This window comes from Zalophus californianus, chromosome 9 (genome assembly GCF_009762305.2).
Source record: "Zalophus californianus isolate mZalCal1 chromosome 9, mZalCal1.pri.v2, whole genome shotgun sequence".
Lineage (NCBI taxonomy): Eukaryota > Metazoa > Chordata > Mammalia > Carnivora > Otariidae > Zalophus > Zalophus californianus.
Window position 1 is genome coordinate 114,750,272 of NC_045603.1, and position 22,082 is coordinate 114,772,353.

At 38.5% G+C, this 22,082-nt stretch overlaps 1 protein-coding gene across 1 annotated transcript in view; it reads right to left on the reverse strand.

Annotated features, from left to right (window-relative positions):
* Positions 1 to 20,951: 20,951 nt before the first annotated feature.
* LOC113936877 (ankyrin repeat domain-containing protein 26-like) overlaps positions 20,952 to 22,082 on the reverse strand; it is a 101,932-nt gene continuing 100,801 nt past the window's right edge. Inside the window, 1 exon segment of the mRNA XM_035721905.1 lies at positions 20,952 to 21,198. Coding sequence (XP_035577798.1) covers positions 21,059 to 21,198 — 140 coding nt within the window. The 3' untranslated portion in view covers positions 20,952 to 21,058.

A 22,082-nucleotide genomic window follows, 5' to 3' on the forward strand; every position in this document is an offset into this window, starting at 1 on the left:
AGTAAGACTGTGGAGGCATAGGGGAGCACACCAACAGCCAGGACTTCTGTAATTGCTTGTGGGCCTGGATTAGGCCCTGTATTCTATCACCGGCCTGTGCCACAGCTAGCCCCTCCAGCTGTGCACCCACACACCCTAGGTGTGACTCCTGTCAACAGTCTACACTGCTGTGCACCCATGGCAATACCCAGCAGCCACAGTAGGGGATGCCAGTGAGCCTGTAGTTGGGCTTGTCCTTTGCTGCCTGCCCTGACCCCACCACTACATTATGTGCCCAATTGGCACATGACACTACACAGGCACCTGCAGCTAGACCCTGCAGCCAAGTATGTCACCACAAGCTCTGGCCACCACCACAACCTGCCTGGTCCCTAACCATTGTACTTGGAAGTGCCACTGAGGACTTCAACGGCCCTTGAAGCCACTACGGACCCCTTGAATGCTCACCAAGGACCACAGAGTTATCAATCCTGCGGACCGCAGCAGCCTGAGCCAAAGAGGCCCATTGCCACCCACACCCCACACTTGGTGTCCTGCATCAGCATGCCCCCACTCTGAGGGAAAAGTCTTTTATTACCAAAGTCAGGACATAAAGTTCAGAAGAGGTGACTACTTCAAAACAGACTGTTATACATATAAGATGTTTCACATAAGCCTCATGGGTAACCAGAAAGCAGAAACCTACAATAGATTCACAAATGATAAATAAAAGAGAGTCAAAGCATACCACTACAGAAAATCATCAATTCAGAAAGGAAGTCAGTAAAAGAGTAAGAATGGAATAAGGGAACTATAAAACAGCTAGGAAAAATAAGATGGTGTAAGTAAGTCTTTACCTATCAATAATTACTCAAAATGAAAATGCATTGATTTCTCCCGTGAAAAGACATACAGTGACTGAATGGATAAAATATATAAGACCCAAATATATGCTTCCTACAAGAGACTCATTTCAGCTTTAATACCCATAGGCTAAAAGTGAATGGATGGAAAAATATATTCCATGCAGTGGAAACCAAAAGAGAGCAGGGGTAACTATACTTATTACATTAGACAAATAGACTTTAAGCCAAAAATAGTAACAAAAGACAAAGAAGATCATTATATAATGATACAAGAGTCAATTGATCAAGAAGATACAGCAATCATTAATATACATATGCATCCAACATGAGAGCACCTACTTCAAATACTACTAGATCTGAAGAGAGGGGTGCCTGGGTGGCACAGCTGGTAAAGCATCCAGATCTTGGTTTCGGCTTAGGTCATGATCAGGGTCATGAGACGGAGACCCGCGTAAGCTCTACACTCAATACAGAGTCTGCTTAAGACTCCCTCTCCCTCTGCCTTTGCCCCTACACACTGCACACACTGTCTTTCTAAAATAAATAAATAAATCTTAAAAAAAAATAAAAAGGTCTGACGAGAGAAACAGACAATACTATAAGAGTGGAAGACTTCGATACCCTACTTTCAACAGTAGATAAACCATCCAGACGGAAAATCAACAAGTAAATAAATGTTGGGGGGGGGGAAGGGCAATAATAAATATCAGAGCAAAAATAAATAAGAGACCAGAAAAATAACAGAAAAGATTAACAAAACTAAACAAAATTTTGGCTACACTAAGAAGAAGAAAACAAAAATTTGGCTACACAAATAAATAAAATCAGAAATTATTTTCTATTTCTTCCTGATTCAGTTTTGGAAGATTATATGTTCCTAGGATTTTACCCATTTCTTCTAGGTTGTCCAATTTGTTGGCATATAATTTTTCACAGGATTCTCTTGTAATACTTTGTATTTCTGTGGTATCAGTTGTTACTTCTCCTCTTCCATTTCTGATTTTATTTCTTTGGGTCCTTTCTCTTTTTTTCTTGGTCACAAAATACTTCAAATAGACAAAGAAACCTTGAGAAAAAAAAAAAGAAAACAAAGCTGGAGGTATTACAATTCCAGATTTCAAGATATAATACAAAGCTGTAGTAATCAAAACATTATGATACTGGCACAAAAATAGACACATAGAGCAGTGGAACAGAAAAGAGCTCAGAAACAAACCTATACTCATGAGGTCAATTATTCTATGACAAAGGAGGCAAGAACACAAAATGGGGAAAAGACAATCTCTTCAATAAATGATATTGGGAAAACAGGAGAGCTATATAAAAGAATAAAACTGGATCACTTTCTAAAACCATACACAGGGGCGCCTGGGTGGCTCAGTCGGTTGGGCGCCTGCTTTCGGCTCGGGTCATAATCCCAGAGTCCTGGGATCAAGCCCCGTGTCGGGCTCCCTGCTCAGTGGGTGCTTCTCCCTCTCCCTCTCCTCTCACATAATATGGAGGTTCCTCAAAAAATTAAAAGTAGAAATACCATATGACCCAGTAATTGCACTACTATTTACCCAAGAAAATGAAAACACTAATTTGAAAAGATATATACATCCCTCTATTTATTGCAGCACTATTGACAATAGCCAAGATATGAAAGCAACCTACACATCCATCAATAGACAAATGGATAAGGAAGAAATACAAAATGGCATTTTGTGCAGCCTTAAGAGGATGAGATCATGACATATGCAACAAAATGGACGGACATGGAGGGTATTATGTTAAGTGAATTAAGTCATACTGAGAAAGACAAATGTGGAATCCAAAAAATCCAAATGAATAAACAGACAAAGTGCAGAATCAGACCTATAAATACAGAGAATAAACTGATGGTTGCCAGCGGAGTAGGAGTGAAGGGACGGGCGAAAATGTAGGAAGGGGAGTGGAAGATACAGACTTCTAGCTATGCAATAGATAAGTCATGGAAATAAAAGGCACAGCATAGGGAATATAGTCAATGTTATTGTGATCATTTGTATCGTGAAACATGGTAGCTATAGGGGCATATGCCTTCAGCTCAGGTTATGATATCAGTGTTCTGGGATCAAGTCCTGCATTGGGCTCCCTGCCCAGCAGGGAGTCTGCTTCCCCCTCTTCCTCTGCCCCTCCTCCCTGGCTTGTGCTCTCTCTTTCAAATAAAGAAATAAAAGTTTTCTTTTTTTAAGTGGTTTAAAAAAAAACATGGTAGCTACATTTGTGGTGAGCATAGCATAAGGTATAGAGAAACTGAATGACTATGTTGTACACCTGAAAGTAATGTAACACTGTGTTAACTATACTCAAATAGAAAAAACTTTTAAATAAAATCAGAAATGAGAGAGGAGACATTATAACCGATGCCACAAGTATACAAGTATAAAAGATGACTGTGAACAATTATATGGCAACAATTGGAAACCTAAAAGAAACATATAAATTCATAAAAACATATAACCTATAAAGACGGAATCATGAAGAAATAGAAAATACAAACAGACCAATAATGAGTAAAGGACATTGAATCAGTAATCAAAAACCTCTCAACAACAAAAAGACCAGGACCAGATGGTTACATGGGTTGAATTCTACCAAACATTAAAGAAGCATTAACAACAATCCTTATCAAATTCTTCCAAAAAATTGAAGAGGAAGGAATACTCCCAAATTCATTTTACATGGCCAGCATCACTCTGACACCAAAGCCAGATAAGAACACTACAAGAAAAAAATAAAAAACAAAACCCCCCACAAAACCACAGACCAATATCCCCTCTGAACATAGATGCAAAAATTCTCAATAAGTATTAGCAAACCAAATTCAACATCACAGTAAAACTATCATACACTATGATCAAGCAGGATTCATCCTTGTGATGCAGGGATGGTTCAATATATGCAAATCAATAAAAATAATACTAATAGATAATAAATAACATCGTTAGTAGAATAAAAGATAAAAATCATATGATAATCTCAGTAGATGCATAAAAAGCAACTGAGAGAATTCAACATCCATTCATGATAAGAACCCTCAACAAATTAGGTATAGAAAGAAACAAACCTCAACATAATAAAAGCCACATACAGGACAAGCCCACATATATCACACTCAATGATGAAAGCTTGAAAGCTTTTCATCTAAGATCAGGAACAAGGCAAGGATGCCCTTTCTCAACATACCTACTCAGTGCAATCAGCAAGGAAAAAAATTAAAAGTTTTCTAAATCAGAAAGGGAAAAGTAAGTTGTATCTATTTGCAGATGACATGATTTTATATAGAGAAAACCCTAAACATCACACCAAAGCCATTCTGACTTTTTAAATTGGACATACCCAATAAAGGGTTAGAATCTAAAATCTATAAAGAACTTATAAAACTCACACACAAAATGAATAATCCAATTTAAAAATGTGCAGAAGACACAGAGATTTTTCCAGAGAAGACATAGAGATGGCCAACACACACATTTGAAAAGATGCTCATTATCATGTATCATCAGGGAAGTGCAAATCAAAACTACAATGAGATATCACCTCATACCTGTCAGAATGGTTAAAATCAAAAACACAAGAAATAACAGGTGTTGGTGAGGAGATGGAGAAAAAGGAACCCTCTTGCAATGTTGGTGGTGCAAATGCAAACTTGTACAGCCACTGTGGAAAACAGTATGGATGTTCCTCAAAAAGTTAAAAATAGAACTAACGACCCTACTGGGTTTTTTGTTTTTGGGGTTTTGTTGTTGTTCGTTTTTGTTTTTGTTTTTTGCACTACTGGGTTTTTAACCAAAGATTACAGAAACACAAATTCAAAGGGATATGTACACTCCTATATTTATTGCAGAATTACTTACAATAGCCAAGATAGGGAAGCAAACCAAGTGTCCATTGATAGATTAATGGATAAAGAAGATGTGGTATATATAAATGGAATATTTTCCAGCCATAAAAAAAGAACAAAAATCTTGCCATTTGCAGCAACATGGATAAAACTAGAGAATATAATGCTAAGTGAAATAAGTCAGTCAGAGAAAGACAAATACCATATGATTTTACTCATATTTGGAACCTAAGAAACAAAACAAATGAGCAAAGAGGAAAAAAACAGACAGACAAACCAAAAACCAGCCTCTTAACTATAGAAAACAAACTGATGGTAACCAGAGGGGAGGTGGGTGGGGAGATGGGTGAAATAGGTGATGGGAATTAAAGAGGGCACTTGCGATGAGCACTGAGAAATTAACATAAAAAAAATTTTTTAAAGGCAACCTATGAAATGGGGAGAAAATATCTCCAAACCATAACCAGTAAGGGGTTAATATTTAAATACACAAGGAACTCATGTAATTCAATAGAGAGCTAGATAACCCAATTGAAATATGGTCAAAAGACCTGAATAGACATTTTTCCAAGACATAAAAATGCCCGACCCATACATGAAAACGTGTTCAACATCACTAATCACCAGAGAAATTCAAATCAAAACTACAACAAGAAATAACCTTATACTTGTTACAATGTCTATTATCAAAAAAACAAGAGGTACCAAATGCTGAGAATGTGGAGGAAGGGAACACTCATACATTGTTGGTGGAATGTAAACTGGTACAGCTGCCACTGAAAATAGTATGGAGGTTCCTCAAGAAATTACAATAAAACTACATATGATCCATGAGTCCCACTTCTGGGTATATTTATCCAAATGAACTTAAATTATCTCAAAAAGACATCTACACTCTTATGTTCACAGCAGTATTCAGAACAGCCAAGGGATGGGAAAAATCCTGTTTCCATTGATGGATGAGTGGATAAAGTAAATGTGATGGATGATGACAGATGATAGATAGATAGATAGGAATATTATCCTTTAAAATAAGAAAATCCTATCATTTGCAAAAACATGAATAGACCCAGAAGCATTATGCTAAATAAGCAAAAGAAAGATAAATACTGCATGATATCATGTATATGTGGAATCTAAAAAAAATGTTTTTGAACTTGAACTCATATAAACACAGTAGAACGGTGGTTGCAGGGGCTGGAGAGTGGGGAAAATGTGTAGAGGTTGGTAGAAGCACACAAGCTTTTAGTTATAACACGAATAAGGTTTGAAGATCTAATGCATAATGTGGTGGCTATAGTTGATAATTCTGTGTTGTATAATTGAAATTTACTAAGAAACTAAAACAAGTGTTCTCACCAATAAATAAATAAATAAATAAGTGGGGGCAGAATGCATTAATTAACTAGATTGTGAGAATCCTTTCACAATGTATACATATATCAACTCATCACATTACACATTTTTAAAGATCTTTATTTAAATTCTAGTTAACATACCGTGCAATATTGGTTTCAGGAGTAGAATCCAATGATTCATCAGTTACATACAACACCCAGTGTTCATCATAACAAGTGCCCTCTTTAATACTCATCATCCATCTAGCCCATCCCCCACCCACCTCCCTCCATCACCACTGAGTTTGTTCTCTATAGTTAAGAGTCTCTTATGGTTTGGTTCCCTCTTTTTTTTCACATCCCATATGTTCATTTGTTTTGTTTCCTAAGTTCGACATATGAGTGAAATCATATGGTATTTGTCTTTCTCTGACTGATTTATTTTGCTTAGTGTAATACACTCTAGTTCCATCCACACTGGTGCAAATGGTAAGATTTTATTCTTTTTGGTGGCTGAATAATATTCCTATATATATATATATATATATGCCCCATCTTCTCTATCCATTCATCAATCAATGGACATTTGGGTTCTTTCTATAGTTTGGCTATTGTTGATAATGCTGTTATAAACATCAGGGGAACTATAAACCTTTGAATCTGTAGTTTTGTATCCTTTGGGTAAATACCAAGTAGTACAATTGCTGAATCATAGGTAGTTCTATTTTTAAATTTTTGAGGAAACTCCATACTGTTGTCCAGAGTACCTGCAATGGTTTGCATTCCCACCAGGAGAGCAAGGGGGTTCCCCTTTCTCTGCATCCTCACCAACACATGTTGTTTCTTGTGTTGTTAATTTTAGCCATTCTGACAGGTGTGAGGTGGTATCTCATCATGGCTTTGATTTGCATTTCCCTGAGGATGAGTGATGTTGAGCATCTTTTCATGTGTCTGTTAGCCACTTGGATGTCTTCTTTGTAAAACTGTCTATTCAGATTTTCCTCCCATTTCTTAACTGGATTATCTGTTTTCTGGGTGTTGAGTTTGGTAAATTCTTTATAAATTTTGGATACTAACCCTTTATCAGATATGCCATTTGCAAATACCTTCTCCCATTCCACAAGCTGCCTTTTAGTTTTGTTTCCTTCACTGCACACAAGCTTTTGATCTTGATGAAGTCCCAATAGTTCACTTTTGCTTTTGTTTCCCTTGCCTCTGGTGATGTGTCTAGTAAGAAGCTGCTCCAGCCAAGGTCAAAGAGGTTGCTGCTCCTCCAGGATTTTGATGGTTTCCTGTCTCACACTTCAGTCCTTCAACCATTTTGAATTTACTTTTACATATGGTATAAGAAGGTGTGGTACAGTTTCATTCTCCTGTATGTTGCTGTCCAGTTTTCTCAAACCATTTGTTGAATATCCATTGGATATTCTTTCCTGTATTATTGAAGATTGGTTGACTGTGTAGTTGTGGATCCACTTCTGGGTTTTCTATTCTGTTCCACTGATCTATGTGTATTTTTGCCAGTAGTATACTGCCTTGATGACTACAGTTTTGTAATATAGTTTGAAATCCAGAATCATGATGCCTCCAGCTTTGTTCTTCCTTGTTCAGGATTGCTTTGGCTATTCAGAGTCTTTCGTGGTTTCATATGAATCTTAGGACTATTTGTTCTAGTTCTGTGAAAAATGCTGGAGGGATTTTGATAGGGATTGTGTTAAATGTGTAGATTGCTTTGGGTAGCATAGACATTTTAGCAATGCTTGTTCCAATCTATGAGCATGGAATGTTTTTCCATTTCTTTGTGTCCTCTTCAATTTCTTTCATAAGTGTTCTGTAGTTTTCAGAAAAAAGACCGTTTACCTCTTTGGTTAGGTTTATTCCTAAGTATCTTATTTTTTATGCAATTGCAAATGGTATCAATTCCTCGATTTCTTTTTCTGCTACTTCATTATTGGTGTATAGAAATGCAACAGATTTCTCTATGTTGATTTTATGTCCTGTGACTTTGCTGAATTCATGCATTAGTTCTAGCAATTTTTTGGTGGAGTCTTTCAGGTTTTCTACATAGAGTATCGTGTTGTCTGCAAATAGTGAAAGTTTGACTCCTTCCTTGCCGACTTGGATGCCTTTTATTTCTTTTTGTTGTCTGATTGCTGAGGCTAAGACTGCCAGTACTGTTAAATAGTAATGGTGAGAGAGGATATCCTGTCTTGTTTCCTGACCGTAGGGAAAAAGTTCTCAGTTTTTCCCCATTAAGGATGATATTACCTGTGGGTCTTTCCTATATGGCCTTTATGATGTATTGAGGTAGGTTCCATCTATCCTACTTTGTAGAGGGTTTTTATCCAAGGACAGATGATGTTTCTTGTCAAGTGCTTTTTCTGTATCCATTTAGAGGATCATATGGTTCTTATCCTTTTATTAATGTGGTGTATCACATTGATTTGTAAATATTGAACCACTCCTGCAATGCAGGAATAAATCCCACTTAATTAGGGTGAATAATTCTTTTAATGTATTGTTCAGTTTGATTTGCTAGTCATGATCATCAGAGATACTTGCCTGTAGTTCTCCTTTTTAGTGAGGTTTGGTTTTCACATTGTACATTTCAAAGTTAAAAAATAAAAAAGAACAAAAGTGTAGTCATTCCCATTTTCTGATTAGTGGTCCCTACCCTTAACCTTTATTTCTTGTTAAAAGTAGGTCTTCAGGGTTTTTTGTTTTGTTTTGTTTTTTAGTTTAGTTTAGTTTAGTTGATTATATTAGTCAACATAAAATATATCATTAGTTTTTGATGTAGTGATTCACGATTGTTTTCATATAACACCCAGTGCTCCATGCAGTACGTGCCCTCCTTAATACCCATCACCAGGCTAACCCATCCCCCACCCCCCTCCCCTCTAAAACCTCAGTCTGTTTCTCGGAGTCCATAGTCTTTCATGGTTCGTCTCCCCCTCCGATTTCCCCCCTTCATTTTTCCCTTCCTCTCTAATGTCCTCCCTGCTATTCCTTATGTGCCACAAATAAGTGAAACCATATGATAATTGACTTTCTCTGCTTGACTTATTTCCCTTAGCATAATCTCCTCCACTCCCATCCATGTGGATGTAAAAGGTGGGTATTCATCCTTTCTGATGGCTGAGTAGTATTTCATTGTATATATGGACCACATCTTCCTTATCCGTCCATCTGGTGAAGGGCCTCTCAGCTCCTTCCACAGTTTGGCTATTGTGGACATTGCTGCTATGAACACTGGGGTGCATATGGCCCTTCTTTCACTACATCTGTGTCTTTGGGGTAAATACCCAGTAGTGCAATTGCTGGGTCATAGGGTAGCTCTATTTTTAATTTTTTGAGGAACCTCCATACTGTTTTCCAAAGTGGGTCTACTAACTTGCATTCCCACCAACAGTGTAAGAGGGATCCCCTTTCTCCAAAACCTCTCCAACATTTGTTTTTTCTTGCTTTGTCAATTTTTGCCATTCTAACTGGTATAAGGCGGTATCTCAATGTGGTTTTGATTTGAATTTCCCTGATGGCTAATGATGATGAACATTTTTCATGTGTCTGTTAGCCATTCGTATGTCTTCTTTTGAAAAGTGTTCATGTCTTCTGCCTATTTTTTGACTTGATTATTTGTTTTTTCGGTGTTGAATTTGAGAAGTTCTTTATAGATCTTGGGTATCAGTCCTTTGTCTGTAGTGTCATTTGGAAATATCTTCTCCCATTCTGTGTGTTGCCTCTTTGTTTTTTGACTCTTTCCTTTGCTTTGCTGTGCAGAATCTTTTTATCTTGATGAAGTCCCAAAAGTTCATTTTGCTTTTGTTTCACTAGCCTTTGGGGTTGTAGCTTGAAAGAAGTTGCTGTAGCCGATGTCAAAGAGGTTACTGCCTATGTTCTCCTGTAGGATTTTGATGGATTCCTGTCTCACATTGAGGTCTTTCATCCATTTTGAGTCTATCTTTGAGTATAGTGTTAGAGAATGGTTGAGTTTCATTCTTCCGTATATAGCTGTCCAATTTTGCCATCACCATCAACTGAAGAGACTGTCCTTTTTCCACTGCATAATTTTTCCTGCTTTGTCGAAGATTATTTGACCATAGAGTTGAGGGTCCATATCTGGGCTCTCTATTCTGTTCCATTGGTCTATATGTCTGTTTTTGTGCCAGTACCGTGCTCTCTGGGTGATCACTGCTTTGTAGTATAGCTTGAAATCAAGCAACGTGATGCCCTCAGCTTTGTTTTTCTTTTTCAACATTTCCTTGGCGATTCGGGGTCTTTTCTGATTCCATACAAATTTTAGGATTGTTTGTTCCAGCACTTTGAAAAATGTCATGGGAATTTTGATCAGGATGGCATTGAAGGTATAGATTGCTCTGGGTAGCATAGACATTTTAACAATGTTTATTCTTCCGATCCAGGAGCATGGAATGTTTTCCCATCTTTTTGTGTCTTCTTCAATTTCTTTCATGAGTGTTTGTAGTTCCAAGAATATAGATTCTTTACCTCTTTGGTTAGGTTTATTCCGAGGTATCTTAGGGTTTTTGGTGCTATTGTAAATGGAATCGTTTCTCTCATTTCTACAGTTGCATTGTTAGCGTATAAGAAAGCAACTGATTTCTGTGCATTGATTTTGTATCCTGCCACATTACTGAATTGCTGTATGAGTTCTAGTAATTTGGGGGTGGAGTCTTTTGGATTTTCCACATAAAGTATCATGCCATCTGCAAAGAGAGTTTGACTTCTTCTTTGCCAATTTGAATACAATTTATTTTTTTGTTGTTGTCTGATTGCTGTTGCTAGGACTTCTAGTACTATGTTGAACAATAGTGGCGAGAGTGGGCATCCTTGTCGTGTTCCTGATTTTAAGGGAAAGGCTCTCAGCTTTTCCCCATTGAGGATGATATTCGCTGTGGGTTTTTCATAGATGGATTTTATGAACTTGAGGAATGTTCCCTCTATCCCTATACTCTGAAGAGTTTGAATCAGGAAAGGATGCTGTATTTTGTCAAATGCTTTTTCTGCATCAATTGAGAGTCCATATGGTTCTTCTCTCTCCTCTTATTAATGTGTTCTATGACATTGATTGACTTGCAAATATTGAACCACCCTTGCATCCTGGGGATAAATCCCACTTGGTCGTGGTGGATGATCCTTTTAATGTACTGTTGGATCCAATTAGCTAGGATTTTGTTGAGAATTTTGGAATCCATATTCATCAGGGATATCGGTCTGAAATTCTCCTTTTTGATGGAGTCCTTGCCTGGATTGGGGGTTAAGGTAATGCTGGCCTCCTAAAATGAGTCTGGAAGCTTTCCTTCTGTTTCTATTTTTTGAAACAGCTTCAGGAGAATAGGTATCAATTCTTCTTTGAATGTTTGGTAGAATTCCCCAGGGAATCCATCAGGCCTTGGACTCTTATTTTTTGGGAGGTTTTTGATCACTGCTTCAATCCCTTTACTGGTTATTGGCCTATTCAGGTTGTCAATTTCTTCCTGTTTCAGTCTAGGCAGTTTATAGGTTTCCAGGAAGGCATCCATTTCTTCCAGGTTGCTCAATTTATGGGCATATAGTTGTTGATAATAATTTCTAAAAATTGATTCTGTTTCCTTGCTGTTAGTCAATTTTATTAATTTGGGTCCTTTCTCTTTTCTTTTGGATAAGTCTGGCCAGTGGCTTTTGATCTTATTAATTCTTTCAAAGGACTAGCTTCTGGTTTCGTTGATCTGATCCACTGTGTTTCTGGTTTCTAATTGATTGATCAATGCTCTAATCTTAATTATTTCTCTTCTAATGCATAGCTTAGGAATCGTTTGTTGCTTTTTCTCTAGTTCTTTAAGGTGTAAAGTTAGTTGGTGAATTCGGGGTTTTTCTATTTTTTGAGTGAGGCTTGGATGGCTATGTATTTCCCCCTTAGGACCGCCTTTGCTGTATCCCATAGGTTTTGGACCGATGTGTTTTTGTTCTCATTGGTTTCCATGAATTGTTTAAGTTCTTCTTTGATTTCCTGGTTGACCCAAACATTCTTGAGCAGAGTGGTCTTTAGCTTCCAAGTGTTTGAATTTCTTCCAAATTTTTTCTTGTGATTGAGTTCCAGTTTTAAAGCATTATGGTCTGAGAAGATTCAGGGAATAATCTCAATCTTTTGGTGTCGGTTGAGACCTGATTTGTGGTGCAGTATGTGGTCTATTCTGGAGAAAGTTCCATGTGCACTCGAGAAGAATGAGTATTCTGTTGTTTTAGGGTGGAATGTTCTGTATATCTATGAGGTCGATCTGGTCCAGTGTGTCATTCAAAGCTCTTGTTTCTTTGTTGATATTCTGCTTAGATGATCTATTGCTGAGAGTGGAGTATTGAGGTCTCCTACAATTAACATATTGTTATCAATATGACTCTCTTTTGCTTAACAGTTGGCCTATGTAGATGGCTCCTCCCATGTTGGGGGTGTAGATATTTACAATTGTTAGATCTTCTTGTTGGATATATGCTTTAAGAATGATATAGTGTCCTTCTGTGTCTCTAATTACAGTCTTTAGCTTAAAATCTAATTTGTCTGATATAAAAATTGCTACCCCAGCTTACTTTTGAGGTCTGTTGGCATGGAAGATGGATATCCATCCCATCGCTTTCAGTCTGGATGTATCTTTAGGTTGAAAACGAGTCTCTTGTAGACAGCATAAGGATGGGTCCTCTCTTTTTATCCAATCTGCAATCCTGTGCCGTTTTATGGGAGCATTTAGGCCGTTCAAGTTGAGTGACTATTGAGAGATATGAATTTCTTCTCATCATGTTGCCTGTGAAGACCTTGTTTTTATAGATTGCCTCTGTAAATTTCAGTTCTATATCACTCTTGGGGTCTTTCTCCTTTTATAGAACCCCCCTTAATATTTCTTGCACGGCTGGCTTAATGGTCACATATTCTTTCAGTTTCTGCTGCTCTTGGAAGCTCTGCATCTCTCCATCCATTCTAAATGACAGCCTCGCCGCATAAAGTATTCTTCGCTGCATGTGTCTGAATAGGTCTTGCCAGCCCTTTCTGACTTGCCAGGTCTCTGTGGATAGGTCTGACATTATTCTGATGTTCCTCCCTCTGTATGTAAGCAATCTCTTCCCCCTAACTGCCCTTAAGACGGTTTCCTTGGTTCTAAGATTTGCGAGTTTTACTATTACATGCCAGGGTGTTGGCCTGTTTTCCTTGATCTTGGGAGGGGTCCTCTCTGCTTCTAGGACACAAATATGTGTTTCATTCCCCAGATTAGGGAAGTTCTCAGCTAGATTTGCTCAAATATATCTTCTAGTCCTCTCTCGCCACTCCCTCACGGATCCCAGTAATTCTGACATTGGAACGTTTCATGGTGTCACTTATTTCCCTGATTCTCTTTTCATGGATTCTGAGTTGTTTTTCCCTGGCCTCCTCTTTTTCCTTCTTGTCTATTAATTGGTCTTCTAGATCACTAAGTCATTCTTCTGCCTTGCTTACCCTAGCTGTTAGATTATCTAGATTAGATTGGATCTCACTGATAGCACTTTTAAGTTCTGCCAGTTCAGCTTTCATTTCTGCCCTTAGAGACTCTACATTGCCATTAATCCACTTCTCCATCCTAGCTACTGTCTTGACAATTGCTACCCTGAATTCCATCTCTGACATCTTGGTTATATCTGTATGCATTTATGAATCTGTGGCAGAAGTCACAGTCTCTTGAGTCTTTCCTATTTTGGGGGTTCCTTCTCTGAGTCATTCTGTTGAGGGGTGGTTGAGGGAATGTACAGAGTCCAAATTATTGACCACGACCCAAGCAAGATGCACCTTTTTATAGGAACTTTAGGGTTGCTGGACTCTTGTTCTCCAGGCTGTCTTCTGGGGGAGGGGCCTGCCGTGCTGTTACTCAGGCAACCTTGTTTGGGCAGTTGCCCTACCCCCTGTGGCAGGGGCTGGGCTCAGTGAAAACCCGTTTTGGGGGGCTTTTGTTCTCTGGCGGCTTTCCTTGGCGGCTTTCTGCGTCTCTTCTGAGAGCCAGCGCAGAAGAGATCGTTTCCAACCCTCTCTGCCTCAGAGCAGAAATATCGCAGTCTGTTCTTCGGTGAGCTCTCCAGGCCACACTATCTCCGTTTCTGTGTGTGCTGCTATGAACTGCAGCATCCTGGGTTGTGAGCCCCTCAGCAGCACTCCCAGTCCTCGCCTCCTGGTCGGGGCATGTCTCTGCCCTTTGTGTCTCTAAAACCGACAGCCTCCCCCAGTTCCCATGCACCCCACTGCTCCACGTTTCAGTCTGGGGACTGCCCTAAAGTCCCTTCCCTGCCGCTACCGGTGTGCGAGTCTGTGCCCCGTCCCCAGCGCGGGAGGCTATCGCTCACTAGCGGTGTAGGATCCTGACGGCCATGCTCCCTCCTGCTGCCGTTTATCCTCCGATAGCTGCCCGCGGAATCACGGCTCCCCGCTTCATACCTCCAAATCAACCGCCTGTGATATTCTGTTTGTAGAGATCCAGATATATCTTCTTATATCTCAGGGTGATTTCCTGGGTGTTCAAAGTGGTCTGGTAGATATCCAGCCCAATTCAGGGACCGGTTGGTAAAGGGTCCCCTACTCCTCCACCATCTTTTCCTCCCCTGAAGTAGATCCTCAGTTAATGATTAAAAAAACAAAACATATTCTTCAAATAATGAAAAACTATATTATTTAAATAGATTTTTTTAAAGACCCGAAGAAAACTTATTTTAAAAATGCCTTAACCCCAACTGAAATTTCTATGGATAGGTAAGACAGCAGACTGGATACAGCAGAGGTGAAAATTAACTAGGAAAATAGAAGAAATAATTGAGGATATAAGGGAAGAGACCAAAAGACAACCATGGAGACATGAAAGAGAGGTTAAGAAATATGGGGCCTAGATAAGAAAGTCTAAATATGTTTAATCTGAGACACCAAATCAGATTCAAAAGGCCAAATGAATTTTGATTATGTTCAGTTAGCCAGCATACAGTACATCATAAGTTTTTGTTGTAGTGTTCAACAATTCATTAGTTGCCTATAACACCCAGTGCTCACCCCAACACGTGCCCTCCTTAATACCCATCGGCCGGTTACCCCATCCCCCTACCCCTCCCTTCTGTAACCCTCAGTTTGTTTCCTGGAGTCCAGAGTCTCTCATGGTTTGTCTCCCTCTCTGATTTCTTCCCATTCAGTTTTCCCTCCCTTCCCCTGTGGTCCTCCGCTCTATTCCTTATGTTCCACATAGGAGCTTGACTTATTTCACTTGGCATAATCCCCTCCACTTCCATCCATGTCAAGGCAAATGGTGAGTATTCATCCCTTCTGATGGCTGAGTAATATTCCATTGTATATATGTACCACATCTGTAACCATTCATCTGTTGAAGGGCCTCTCAGTTCCTTCCACAGTTTGGCTATTGTGGACATTGCTGCTATGAACTATGGGGTGCATGTGCCCCTTATTTTTACTACATACATATCTTCAGGGTAAATGCCTAGTAGTGCAATAGCTGGGTCATAGGGTAGCTGTATGTTTAATCTCTTGAGGAACCTCCATACTGTTTTCCAGAGTGGCTGTACAAGCTTGCATTCCCACCAACAGTGTAAGAGGGTTCCCTTTTCTCCACACCTTTTCCTGTCTCGTTCATTTTGGCCATTCTAACTGGTGTAAGGTGGTATCTCATTGTGGTTTTGATTTGTATTTCCCTGATGGCTAGCGATGTTGAACATTTTTTTTAATGTGTCTGTTAGCCATTTGGACGTCTTCTTCAGAGAAGTGTCTTTTCATATCTTCTGCCCATTTCTTGACTGGTTTGTTTTTGGGGTGTTGAGTTTGAGAAGTTCTTTATAGATCTTGGATATCAGCCCCTTATCTGAAATGTCATTTGCAAACATCTTCTCCCATCCTTTGGATTGCCTCTTAGTTTTGTTGACTGCTTCCTTTGCTGTGCAAAAGCTTTTTATCTTGATGAAGTCCCAAATGTTCATTTCTGCTTTTGTTTCTGCTGCTTTTAGAGACGTGACTTGAAAAAGTTCTTGTGGCCAATGTCAAAGAGGTTATTGCCTATGTTCTCCTCTAGGATTTAATGGATTCTTGTCTCACATAGAGGTCTTTCACCCATTTTATCTTTGTGTATGGTGTAAGAGGATGTCTCGTTTTATTCTTCTGCATGTGGTTGTCGAGTTTTCCCAGCACCATTTATTGAAGAGACTGTCTTTTTTTTCCCATTCGATGTTCTTTCCTGCTTTGTCAAAGATTAGTTGACCATAGAGTTGAGAGTCCATTTCTGGGGTCTCTACTCTGTTCCACTGATCTATGTGTCTGTTTTTGTGCCAATACCATACTGTCTTGACTACAGCTTTGTAATATAGCTTGAAGTCAGGCACTGTGGTACCTCCACAGTTTTGGTTTTCTTTTTGAACATTCCCCTGGCAATTCAGGGTCTTTTCTGTTCCATAGCAATTTTAGCATTATTTGTTCCAGCTCTGTGAAAAATGTCAATGGTATTTTGAAAGAGATTGCATTGAAAGGGTAAATTGCTCTGGGAAGCATAGACATTTTAACGATATTTATCCTTCCAATCCATGAGCATGGGATGTTTTTCCATCTCTTTGTGTCTTCCTCAATTTCTTTCATAAGTGTTCTGTAGCTTCTAGAATACAGATCCTTTACCTGCTAGGTTACGTTTATTCCTAGGTATATTTTGGTTTTTGGAGCTGCTGTAAATGGAATTCTAATTATGGAATATTATTAAGATAAATAGCAAGACATCAAATCTAGACCCATAATAGCGTACCTGCAGTAAACACAAAAAGAAAAAGAATTCCTCCCCCACCCCGCCCGCAAGAGTAAAATCTTTAGAGCAACCAAAAATTGTGGGGAAAAGGAGCAGAGTGGGGAACAGATTATGTTCAAAGGAGAAATAGGCAGACAGCTAATTTCTAAAGAGCAATTATGAGAGACAAAGGGCAGTGGAATGACATTTTCTGTATGATCAAAGAAAGTAACTACTCACCTAGGATTCTCTATGCTGTGAAAATGTGTATCAAGAGTAAGAGGAAATAAAGGCATTTTTATTCTTTTTTCAAGATTTTATTTATTTGGAAGAGAGTGAGAGAGAAGGAGCGAGAGAAGAAGAACAAGTGAGGGGAGGGGCAGAGAGAGAGGGAGAGTCAGACTCCACGCTGAGCAGTGAGCCTGAAGTGGGGCTCAATCCCAGGACCCTGGGATCATGACCTGAGCCAAAGGCAGACACTTAATCAACTGAGCCACCCAGGCGCCCAATAAAGACATCTTAAACAGAGATTCATTACCTGGCAGCTCTCGCTCATGGAAATTTTAAAGAATGCACATAAACAAACAGAAGAAAAATAATCCCAAGTAGAAATTCTGAGACGCAAGAGGAGAGGGGAAAAAAATAATTAAATATGTCCTTCAATTTAAATGAACACTGACAGTATCATATAAAAGTTATAAAAATGTTGAGTATTTTTTAAAGATACAAGAGAGAATTAAAACACAAAGCAACAATACACATAAGTTTGGAGCCATGTAAATTGAGTTAAAAGCATTCAAAACTCCTTGCATTATCATTATCCATGAACAGAGAGGACAAAATCCTCACCAAAATTTCATCATATCAAGAGTAGCAATGTATGAAACAGACGAATGAAATCACAACTAAATTCAGTTTACCTAAGAAATGCAAGGTTGGTTTGACATGAGCACTTAATGTAATTGACGACATTGACAAATTTTTAAAAAATTATCTCAATATATGCAAAACAAACATCTATTATCTTTCAACATTCATGATAAAACTTAGAAAACGAGTAGTAGAAGGGAACTTTGTTAATAGAATCGTAACAGAAAGACCCTAGGTGACCCCATAATAAATGCCCTTTGGTGTTCTCACCTTTTATAATCCTTTGCCCTTAAGAGTAGCCAAGCTCTGTGACTTGACTCTAGCCATTAGAAAATGGCAAATGTAATGGAATTTTGCAGATACAATGGTTAATTTTGAGTTGATCAAAAGGGGATTATTCTATGTAAGCCTGATTTAAGCAGGTGAAACCCTTAAAAGAGGACTGAGCCCTCTCTGCAGTGAAATTCTCCTTGTTGGCCTCATGAGGTAAGCAGCCATATTGGGGAAGCCTACCTGGCCAAGAACAAGGAACAACCTTGCTATAGACTATTTGTTCCCCCCACTCCCAAATTCATGTATTAAATCTTAATGTTCCATGTAATAGTATTTGGAGGTGGGGGCTTTGGGAAGTGATGAAGTCATGAAGGTGGAGCCCTCATGAATGGGATTAGTGCCCTTATAAATAAAGGATACCTGAGAGAGCTCCCTTGGCCCTGTGCCTTATGAGGAAACAGGAGGAAGACCAGCATCCATGAACCAGGAAGCCGGCCCTCACTGGACACTGAATCTGCCAGTGCCTTGATTTTGGACTTCCTAGCCTCCAGAATTGGGAGAAACAATATAATAAGACAGTTTAGCAAGATAGGTGAATCTAAGCTCAATATACAGAATACTGTTATTTCTATAAGCTAGCAACAAACAGGAAATGAAATTGATTTTTGAAAATAATATCTATAATGGGGTCAAAAGTATTCAATTACTGGGAATAAATCTAAAAAACATCGGCAGGACCTTTATAGGAAATTTTTTAACATTGAGAGTTAATCAACTGAAATACTGTTAGGAAAACTCAGTATTATGTGTTTTCCCTATAAAGTATTTATAGATTCAATGCAATTCTAATCAGAATCTTTGCTTTGTAAAGCTTGACAAGTTGATTATAAAAGACCTATGGAGCCTTTTCCCCCCTCTCTTCTTTCTATTCCCAAATTTTCAGTTCAAAAGCATAGAAACAGGGAGCTGTGGTGGCCCAGAGTGTGGTGTTGGAGCCTGGCTAGAATGGGGAAGGCATAAAAGTGGGAGAGCCACCCTGCAGTGTTGGAACACCCCTGAAAGGTCAACAACAGAGAATGTGGTATCACGGACTGAAGGGAAAGAACAGTCCAGCATGGGGTTTTCAGAGCCTGTGGGGGCAGTAAATCATCTGCAGAAGACGTGGCCTGGCACAGGGTGTCTGAGAAAGGAGATATTTACATGTCTCAAAGTACTTCCCCTAAAATACTAATGAGTTATAAAGTGGAAAGTTAACATTCCAGAGGAGAAACCTGGCAGATATTACCTCCAGGATCAATGCTCACATCACCAACAATGGGACAAACCAAATTGTAGGTCACATGATAGGATGCAATGAGAAGAGTAGAGGACCACTTCAGTCATACTCTTGCTAAAAATGTATGATCTGAATTTTTTTTAAGTTTTTTTTTTTTTTAATTTGTCAGCGAGAGAGAAAACACAAGCAGGGGGCGTGGCAGGCAGAGGGAGAAGCAGGCTCCCCACTGAGCAGGGAGCCCGATGCAGGACTTGATCCCAAGACACCAGGATCATGACCTGAGCTGAAGGCAGTTGCTTAACCAACTGAGCCACCCAGGCATCCCTGATCTGAATTTTATCATCAGGAAACATAAGAAAAACCCACATTGAAAGACATTCTCCATTACTGGAATTAACTCTTTAATAAAAGATTAAAAGTCATGAAAATTAAGGAAAGACTAAGGAACTATTCTAAACTGAAAGAACTAAGAGACACAACATCTGAATTAAATACATGGCTCTGAACAGGACCTTCCGTGCGTATAGGATATTACAGACAAGTGACAAAACTTAAAAATATGATGATTAAATGACAGAATGTACAGGGTGCCTGGGTGGCTCAGTTGGTTAAGCGTCTGCCTTCGGCTCAGCTCATGATTCTGGGGTCCTGGGATCGAGCCCCATGTCGGGCTCTCTGCTCAGTGGGGAGCCTGCTTCTCCCTCTCCCTCTGCTTGCCGCTCTGCCTACTTGTGCTCTCACTGTCAAATAAATAAATACAATCTTTTAAAAAAATGATAGAATGTATAGTTGACATGGTTTGAATGGGTGCACTTATAGGCAGATGTTTTCAATAAATACATGATAGTACTCTAAATGTATTTTCTTTTATGATTTCAATAACATTTTTTCTCTAGCTTACTTTATTCTAAGAATATAATATGGAATACATATAACATACAAAACACAGGTTAATTGACTGTTCTGGTACCAGTAAGTTTTCTGGTCAACAGCAGATTATTAGTAAAGTCAAAAGTTGGGGAGTCAAAAGTTATTCACATATTTCTGACTGCAAAGGGTCAGTGCCCCTAACCCCGACATTATTCAAGTGTTAATTGTATGAGAGTTAATTGTCTGATTGTCAGGGTTGTACAGTAGTTATGTGGAATGTACTGACTTGTAGGATATAAATGCTAGGGGAATCAGGCATAATTTAACAATTTACCTGCAAATCGTTCTGGGGTGGAAAAGTTCTTTTTTCTCCAATTTTTCTTTTCTCTAATTTTAAGACTGTTTTCAAAAAGTAAATCAAAAATAAACAGAAAAGGTGAAAAGCCTTAGGCAAATCTTATTTCACCATGAGGAAAGAGCTACGAATCAGTACTTGAAATTAAAATTAAAATTATACGTAGGTTTTATGGCACTACAAAAATTGTAATATATACAAACACTGACAATAGCCTTAGCAGCAATATATCAAAATGATGTCTGTGTAAATCTCTAGGTCCATATGTAGTAATAAAAACTGGAAAATACAAAAAGGCTATCAATTAACACCACTGAAGTACTAACGACAATTTGGTTGGTTGGGTGCTGTTTAAAAAGCTGGTATTTGGGCAGCCTGAAGCATGTAAAACTCAACAGTGCTGGTTTCCACATACAAAACCTGCTTAAAAGTTAATTAGGTGCCAAGAAACATAGCTTAAAATATTATATAAACTTTCATTACACATATGATCCAAACCCGTTTCCTTTAATAAAGATTTTCACACATCATACGTTTAGTAGGACACAATTAAGATGTTATACAAACATCCAGTAAATGAATTATTATTGATCTTTCAGAGCATGTACTTTTTCTTCAAAATCTGTAAAAATTCTTTTGACGATTTCTCTAGTGGATCGTACTTTACATGTGGTTCACAAGTAGATTCTAAAGAGGAGGTCTTATACAATGAGTCTGATTCAAATTCAGCAGCAGCTGAAAAGAAAAAGAGTTACATTCTTTATCTAAAATTTTAACTTTGTAGTTAACTACAAGTTAGTAAAAAACAAAGTTGAAGCCTTATGAGTGTTAAGAAGAATGAAAAATATCTGCATAGAACTACAAAATACAAGATGACTTTTAAATATATTTTGCTCATGGTTGCCCACCAAGTTAATTGCTATTGTGGATAAATATCAGAGCTTCTAGTTTCTCATTACGAGATGAAATTACATGATGATGACAGAGCCCACCCCTGAACAACCATATACTATAAACTGAAAAAGCAAACAGGCAATTTTAGAGTTGAATATACCATGACAGGTATAAAACAAGACACTATAAGAACACACAAAAGGGACATCCTACTTTTCTATCAATATTGTCTGCTTTTTGGTGGAGGTGATATGTAAACTGATACCTGAAGTACAAGGAAAAAGTGTGCCAGGTGGAGGGAAGACACATATACAAAGAACATATACAAAGAGTGAGGAAGAACACTTGTGGAATTGCAAGTAGTCTACGCTGAAGAGGTGCTAGAGCAAAGCAACAGAGTAGGGTAAGTAGCGACAGAGAAGGCTGAATAATCTGGCAAGAACCAAATTGATTTGGGTGTTTTTATTCCATATAAGGAACTTGGAATTTTACTCAATGGCAAAAGGTAAACCAATGACAAAATCAATGACTGGAGATTTAAATACCATCTGTCAAGTGACAGCTATATGGACTATAATTGCTTAACTATTACTAAGACAAGTCTGGTTTTTTTGGTCTTATACCACTAGCAGAAACAAGAATTTGAGAAATCCCACTTATTCAGGTTGACGGTTCCATAGGAGAGGCAGAAGTGAAGAAAGATTATAGCCAGAAATAATAACAGA